An 8,684-nucleotide genomic window follows, 5' to 3' on the forward strand; every position below is an offset into this window, starting at 1 on the left:
TTGACTCTCAAGCAGTTCAGATTCTGTGACTCATAAAATGAGCAATGGCCAGGTAAACCTTTTTTCTGGTTCCTTCTCTTCTTTCATTACCCCTCTATGTCAGAGAATATCATCTCATGTCGTCACATTAACCAGCACATGATTGTGTTATTGAGTAAAAACGGTTACATTTTATTAAGATTAGACATCACACAAAGTTTTATTTAGGTTATATTTATCAAAGTTTCCCCAAAATTATTATTTGACTAGTTAAGATCATCATCATGGCGTGATGAAAGACAGACAGGCAGTGAGACAGGCAATTAGACAGGCAGAGATGCAGAAAGAGAGAGCGAGAGAACCCTGCCGCCTGGTTATTTAGTTTGTGAGTACATATTTGGACCTCACAAAAAAAAAATCACCACATCACTAAATTACAGTAACTGATTCTTCAAGTGGGAACAGCTGTCACGCACAGCAACCAAATAGAATCACTCTGGCGCATTATACCATAGCAACCTCAGGGACAAACAATATCGGTTTCGATTGGTCAGTTATAAATAATGGTTTCAAAGAACAAAACAGTCGGATGAGATGTTCATTAATCTTGCTGTGGCAATGCCGACATTATACTATAAAGGTAAGGTTATGTAAGCTTCATTAATTTAGTTTGTGCAAAAACATTTGTTGTTGACTGCACATTTTCTATGGAAGTTATATATTGAGATTAATTCTATCCAATTACCACAGCATAATATATATATTTTTAATTTCAACACATGTCGAAACAAAACAATACAGAAAAAACAATACATACAATTAGATACAAATCAATTTAAATAGATTCATAATGAGCAAAAACGGTCTTATTTGATTTTGTGTGGTCTATTTAATGCAGTGCATTGATGTGACGCGAGTTACTACCTGGATCTGCTTTTGTTTGCTGTTTCCTTTCTACGCATAGCATCTGCTGTCACATTTATTTTGGTAAGCCTGTCATGTTTTTTTTTTCTTTTAGACCAATGTTTTTTCTGGTAAATGGCAATTCTATAGATCGGTATTGTGCAAGTCAATAAACCCCCAAAATATATAGAGAAATGTACGTGAGGTAAATGTTTAACTTTACTAAAGCAAATGTGTGTTTGCTTGTGGGCATGGGAATACCAGCTTTCTGTCTATGGTTGGATACACACATCCACCTGATTAGGGCATGCAACTAACAAACAAAAACACTCCCAACCGAAAATGTGTGCTCTTCCCATCACACCCCTTGCTATTTGAATGTACATATTGACCTATACTAGAGAAGATGTTGACTTAATTAGGTAACACTTAGTTTGGATTAAGGAGAGCTGAGGTGGTACTAGTTTGCTTAAAGAGAATTCACTTCTATATAAATAAGCCACTTAAGTTCTGCGTACCCATGAAACTGAAACATTTCACACAGCTGGCTAAAAATACACAAAAACACCTACTTTTTTTTTCTACTCCCCACATGGGAGGAGCATACGGGAATATGGCAAGCGGAAACTCCACCCCTGTCTGGGGTGTGGAACTGGTTGGAGAGGCTATAAAATAGGAGCCCGTTTCGAATTTAAGTTGAAACTAGACACACACAGAGTGTACAAAACAGAGTGTGAAAACTCAAGGCAGAAAAGAGCTGAAACGTCTTCCTTTTGTTTTCCTTTGCTACGGGAGTGCACAGCATGTCCAATATGCTCGACAACTTTCTCTCACGGGTGAGTCACTTCTTTCATAGTTGTTTGTGTTTTTGTATGAACTACGATTTATAAAAATACTATTTCGGGCTCATATTTTCAATTAGTTCTCCAGTTATTGGGATTTTAGTTGCATTTGTGTCTACATTTTTTCATAATGGTTAACGGCGGACTTCACACAACTTTGTCTAAGCTGTCTGTGCTGAGCTGAATGAAGTGACTAGTCAAAATGGGTTGTTGACATCGAGAATGTTGTGAAAACGTTTATCTTTTTCACTTCCGTGACTTAAAGCTGCTTACACATATTAAAATACTCTTAGATAAAAGTTTATGAATTGTTGAGGAAATCCTTAAAAAAAATATTCTTTGGAGTTTAAAATTTTTTAAAACGATGTATAGAAAAATATATTCTTTAAATGTGTTTAGTTCAAATATATGTATTATACTAAGCAAAAAAATATATAAAACTGAAAATGTCAACATAATGTATGTTTAATGACATTATCATAGTTATTAACATCAGTTTTAAAAAATTCATACATGTATTTTGGTCTGAAACCCTAAGCATGTTCACAAAAATGTGCTTCTAGGATAGGATATTTTGAGTTGGTTCAAGAGCAATGTTGTACTTCACTGATTACTTCAATTCCTCTTTCGTAACAGAATTTGCTGAACCTCGCCCTGGACGATGCCTTCTCGTCACCAAAGTCTCCATCAAAAGTCTCTGGACCCAGTCGATTGAACCGCTCTGTCTCGTTCCTCATCCCCCCTTCCTCCTCCTCCTCCTCTCCGACCTATAGCCCCAGCACGGAACAGGTTAACAATGGCGATGACAGCACTACCTTCTGGCCTGACAATATATGGAGTCAGGCCTCTCTCACCAAACAGCAACAGCTCCCCTTCAGGCCTGATCGCTCCATGAGTCTGACCGAGTCCAGCACCACCCTTCTCTCTTACTGTAGCCAGCTGAAAGACCTGGATGCCTTCTCCTTGGCTCCTACTACTACTACTCTGGCTCCCCCGCCGGGCTTCCCTCCGTCCTCCTCTCTGGCCACCCAGATACAGCCCCAGACGCTGCTCCCATCCAACCGCTATAAGACTGAACTCTGCCGTGGCTTTCAGGAGAGCGGCAGCTGCAAGTACAGCAACAAGTGCCAGTTTGCCCACGGCGAGGCGGAGCTGCGCGGGCTGTACCGCCACCCCAAGTACAAGACAGAGCCCTGCAGAACCTTCTACAACTTTGGCTATTGCCCCTACGGGACCCGCTGCCACTTCCTCCATGAGGAGAAGAGTAGTGGGCCCTTGTCATCCGCTAAGTTCTCCAACCAGTGCCAGAGTCTCTCCAATGGCGGCCAGAACCCGAGGCACCAGCTCCGCCAGAGCGTCAGCTTCGCCGGTTTCCTGGGCTCGTCCCGGTCCTCTCCTCCGCCCCCCCACTCGCTGTCCTTCACCGATCCCAACCTGGGATTCAGCCGCGCTCCTTCCGTTTCTCCTCCCCCGGTCGACCTCCTCTCCCCGGCCCCGGGCGACTCCCTGCAGCGGGAGGCGGCGTTCCCATTCGGCCACACCCACAGCCGCACCAGCGCCGGGGACGTCCACAACATTCCTGTGATTATGGAGCCCAAGCCTTCCCGCTGCGTGTGCGGGCACGGGGCGCTGAGCGGCGGTGGCGGCCGAGGGGAAGATGACGCCAAAAGCCAGGATTCGGGCAGCGTGTTCTCGGGCTCAGGGGGCCACCACGGGGCCTTCCAGAAGCCGGCCGCGCTCCAGCGCTTCTCCTCCGAGGACTCCCTGGAGGACAGCTACAGCAGCAGCAGCGGGGCATCCAGCGGAAGTGAATCCCCGTCTTTCGACAGCTCAGCCAACAAGAGGCTCACTGTGTTCGCACGCTTGTCCCTGTCAGACTAGGTTCAACCCGGATCACAGCAGATCCAAAGCAGAACTGACATATTGGAGAATATCTGTGTCTTCTTTTTTTAATCCAGAACTAATCTTCCAAAGCGTTGCAGGATGCAGCAAATCTTCTCACAGTTCCTGAATCATGTTTGTTAGAAGATAGAACTGATTTTGGATAAATGATATAGTTTTTGGTACCAAAATTTCTTGAGAATCTATTTTTATATATACATATATCTTTTTTCTATTGTCTAGCTAATTGCCTCTTTGTATGTGGTCTTCCACTCGAAGGCCTGACACCTGAGAAGTGTACTTGGGTGTAGTTTCATGAATGATGCACAAATCTAGTTTATAACTGCGGTGATCAAAAAAGTAATGTTGTAAATTCTGTACCTCCATGATTCCCCCTGCCTCACAAGGCTGTGTGCCATGAACAGTATATGCACTTTACAGTCAATTGAATGGGAGAAACTCAGTAAGTTTGACTCCTGGTAGCACTCAACCAAACCGTAATTAGGCATTGCGCCACTGCACCTGGTCAACCTGTGTGTGTGTGTGTGTGTGTGTGTGTGTGTGTGTGTGTGTGTGTGTGTGTGTGTGTGTGTGTGTGTGTGTGTGTGTGTGTGTGTGTGTGTGTGTGTGTGTGTGTGTGTGTGTGGCAATACTATCTACTACTCATACAATCCTTAACTTGCTAATGTTCAAACATGAAATGTAGATTGCTGTAGATCGCTGTCCACATTCTTTTGGTTAGCAATGTGATAACATCAGAGTCTGTGAATTATCTTTGAGCATTCTGCAAAATTCTGAAAGTATCTCCTACTTTCATACTTTATCTATAAAGTATGAACGTTTCAATTTGCCTCTCCGGATTGCCTGACAACCCTGGTTAGTTCTTAGCTCTGAAAGTCTCAGACGCTTCCTTGTCCATGGACTTACAAAAAAAGCAGTATTCGTGTTGGTTATACAGTTGGTTGGCTTATTCGCTTTGTTTAACTTAAATTCATATATTTATTATATTTATTTGTATTAAAGAAATAAGTTGTGCTTTGAACTTGAACTTGTATTTTGTACTATATTTATGGAGAATTATCCAGGGTCTGTGAAAGCCAATGTGACAATACATATGTGGTAAAAAAAAAAGAGAATCCTTTATATTTTTCATTGCCTAAGAGACAAATAAAATAAAAATAAATTAAAATCAATTGGTGTATCTATGTGTCATTTATTGTAATTTATTATTGAACTTTGGAGAGGTGATTTGAAAGAACTATGACAGCTTGCATTTTAAATAAAATAGTACAAAACAAAATGCTTTATGCTTTGCTTCTCTCTCTCGCCTGTCCTATACTGTATGTTGTGTCTTTGTTGTGTATACAAGGCGGCAGCTGTGTTTTGACCCAACGTTACCTCATAATGAAGCACATCATCAGTGCACAGCTAAATAATATTAACACTTCATCCCCTGATGCAGGTCCCAGGTAAACCTACAAACATCTAAGACAGTATTAGAAGGAGAACAAATTAAATGCTGATACACTCCAATAATGGATACTTGGACCATCTTTTTTGCATTTTTCTAAATTTGAAGACCATAAATATTTGTAAAATCCTCCTCACAAACAAATTTGTTTGTGATGATTAACCTGACATCTTCAGGCCTGGAGTGCTTCTATCAAAGCATGTCAAATATAGTACAAGCACTTGTAAGTACTTACATTTAAATAAGTAGTGGTAACTCTGAATAGGACAGATTATTAGTATGAACCTACTGAGCTGGAAGCCAATGTTCAGATCAGAATGTTATGTTGTAGATGTTCTGGGTATTATGGATTTTTAAGGGGATTCAATTTACACAGAACAAGGACCTTATTTGGTTTGGATAAGTAGGTCAGAGTGAATGAGAGAACTTCAAATCAAGTCATTTATGGTCAACGGTAACATTCCCAATGTGTGGGCCACATTCAGTAACAGGAACATGGATTGCATTAATGTAAAGTTTTTACTCAAAGTTCCGCAGTTTGCCAACATGACACTTCTGATTGAGGCTTGTATTTTGTATTTTAACTTTTGGTTTTAGTATTGTATATTATTTTCTCTTTTACGTCTACAGAGTTTCAATGATGGTAACCAAATCATGTAAAGATTATAATTGTTTGCTTATTTTAAGAAACTTGTAGTGGTAAACATCAGCCTCAATAGGTGTTGCAATAGACTGCTAGGATGTATTGCCACACTTCTCCAACATTCAGCGATGTGGTAATACTAGTCCTCTTTTTTTTGGGGGGGGGGGGGATGTCCGATGTTGACGCATGCTTCTAGCAAAATCGCTTCTCAGCGATTTTGTTTGTTAGTTTTTTTCAAAATCGACGACGGGCTACAACAGCCGCAAACTATTCTTTCCCAAGTCTCATGCAGGAGGCGTCAGAGTGAATTGCTGTGCAACAACAAAGTGTCCATACGCGGCCTAGGATCTATACCACGCTACAAACCGGTTTCCACAGTTTCGTCCTTATGGGCAACATGGGCGTTCTTCCACAACATATATTCTTGCTACACTGTACAAATAATGACATTTATTTTGTATCATGAACACAAAGTTATCGTTTGGCATTTACGCAACCTTGTGATAGTGAAACAAGAGATCACAAGCTACAGGTCGAAACAACAGAATCGTTCCACTAAACGCTGGAAGAGAGAGGGTGGGGCTGCTTGGTGAACAAGTGTCGTCCATGTGTGCAGAGCACGTCATTTTATTTTCTAGCTTTCAATCAATCACAACGACTTCTGTGTGAGTGAGAGATTCACATTCTGACTCTATAAATAGAGTGAGTGCAGCTTTTTTCTATGTGTTCAACAGTCAACATATTTCCATGTGTGAGGCTTTATTACATTAAAACAATGGGAATAATTATACAGTACACATGCTTCCTGGCATCAGTGCAGACCAGATCAAATAATACATCATATTGTTTATCTGACTATAGCCAGTAACAAGCAGGCACATGCAGAGGGGCTTGCTGCCGGGCGCATTAACCTTTGCCCCAGATGTCCGGGCAGCACCAGCTCAGGAGGTACAGCGGGTTGACTGGTAACCAGAAGGTTGTCTGTTCGATCCCCGGCTCGTCCTAGCTAGTGTCGAGGTGTCCCTGAGCAGGACGCCTCACACTGACTGCTCCTGACGAGCTGGCTGTCACCTTGCATGATTGACTCCGCCGTCGATGTGTGGATGTGTGAATGAAAGGTTGTAAATCGCTTTGGAAAAAAATATCAACAAAATCCCCTAAATGTGCATGTCCAATGTGCCGCTTTTCCTTTCCAGGCCTTACCATCTCTCTTATGAAGAACGTTTGACGATTGTAATGTTAAAATGGATTTCATTAATACATTAATGTTTTGTTTGCCTTCAGAGCCGTAGGTGTGTTGTAGTACAAAACACAACTGTTCTTCTGATATGCATTACTACGCATACACAAATGTGATCAATATCTGCTTGTGGAGTGTGTGTGTGGATGATGGCTGGTTTAAGCAGCTTCACCTGGTCTCGAGTCAGACTGATTGGCTTCTGGGGCTGGGTGAAGCTGCACACCTGCACATTGAGCACAGGTTATCACAGCCATCTCAACACACACTCTAGGAGATCTCCTACATGGCAGCATGTTAAAGCATCTGTCAGTATCAATAGAGTCAACCTCTACAATACACAGGTTTGCCACCCCCCTCCCTACGTCCTCGGTCTGGACGAACCCAGAGAGGCCTCCTAGGAGGGGCGTGGCAGCCACCAAGGTGGCGTGCAGCAGGGGTATTGTTACACTGCTCTATGATGCGTTTCTTTTTTCAATCTCAGCTAGAAGTATTTTTCTTTTTGTTGTGCAATTATATACAGAGAAACAGTTTCTTGTTTGATTATTTATGCAATACAGGTCGCTATAATTAATCATCACTTTGTAAATTACGCTTTAAATTAGTTTTGTGTGACCCTTTCTAACGTCCAACACCTGCCCGTCTAGTAGGGGCATTAATACGCATGCCTACAACCTTTTGTTATTTTTTCTTTGAAATGTGCTTGCCTTTGCAAAAGGTATGCTTAAATCAGCAGCGGCAGGTAAAAAAAAAATGAGGTTATGGCTGTTTGAAGGACAGTAAGACCAGTGTCAACACACGCTAAGAGTTTATTGTACGTGTGTGCTTCTGGCTTATGTACACTGACCGGTCCCGATGAGACAGGGGGTCAGAGGTTCCAAGAAAACAGATTGGCAGAAATGATCACGACGCAGAATAACATGAAAGGCATTACTGTGCCAACAGGAAATGGACTGACACATCCTGGACTGGTTGGAGAACTACAACTATGTTCCTTGTTGTGATTGTTTGTGAGATGCAGTGTGGTATACATTTATTGTGTACCACACTGCATCTACATTTAGTATGAATGTGTGTGTGTGTGTGTGTGTGTGTGTGTGTGTGTGTGTGTGTGTGTGTGTGTGTGTGTGTGTGTGTGTGTGTGTGTGTGTGTGTGTGTGTGTGTGTGTGTGTGTGAGAGAGAGGGATAATGCTTAATGTAACGTAATGTTGACTCTCAGGGTAGGTCACACCTCGCAACTCAGACTAATAATAAAAGCCAACCAAAATAATACAGGTTTGTTCTATGCTGTAATTCTTATGTCCCAAAATATGTATGCATGTATGCATATTATTATATTAATAACTTACAAGCCCAGCCGACGCTCTGTATTGTTACCACTGAATTTAAATGGTAGAATGGAACAGGTTTTCACAATGGGGCCAATTTCTTTTAGTAGTCTGCCCAGTAGCCTAGTGGTAGTATACACAATGGGACCTTACTCCATAGTTCCATTACTTTTCACTTCTGGTGGGAGCTGAACCATTGCAATGGGCTTTCAAATCCTTGTACCTGTGTTTTACTGATTATTCCTGGCCTAACAGTGAGACGTATGAATGAATCAGTTAGGACGGATTCTAGCTGATTCATTTTACACATTGGACCGACGCTATCTCCACACTATCTAAGCACTGTTAATGAATAACCAGGCAAAACACTCATTAACAGAGTCACCTCATCCCCATAAT

At 41.8% G+C, this 8,684-nt stretch overlaps 1 protein-coding gene across 1 annotated transcript; it reads left to right on the top strand.

Moving 5' to 3' along the window:
- The first annotated feature begins 1,000 nt into the window (after window positions 1–1,000).
- Window positions 1,001–4,798, top strand: zgc:162730 (mRNA decay activator protein ZFP36). The gene is made up of 2 exons (XM_030381422.1): window positions 1,001–1,718; window positions 2,361–4,798. Exons 1-2 carry the CDS (start codon window positions 1,686–1,688, stop codon window positions 3,603–3,605), a joined length of 1,278 nt encoding a protein of 425 aa, XP_030237282.1. The 5' UTR covers window positions 1,001–1,685; the 3' UTR covers window positions 3,606–4,798.
- The last annotated feature ends 3,886 nt before the right edge of the window (window positions 4,799–8,684 follow it).

Source organism: Gadus morhua, chromosome 16 (genome assembly GCF_902167405.1).
Source record: "Gadus morhua chromosome 16, gadMor3.0, whole genome shotgun sequence".
Classification (NCBI taxonomy): domain Eukaryota; kingdom Metazoa; phylum Chordata; class Actinopteri; order Gadiformes; family Gadidae; genus Gadus; species Gadus morhua.

What these genes read in the sequence shown, in the direction of transcription:
- zgc:162730 (XM_030381422.1), top strand. Translation starts at nt 1,686, where the DNA reads ATGTCCAATATGCTCGACAACTTTCTCTCACGG. An exon ending in TCGACAACTTTCTCTCACGG is followed by an intron (nt 1,719 to 2,360) that starts GTGAGTCACTTC and finishes CTTTCGTAACAG; the next exon opens with AATTTGCTGAACCTCGCCCT.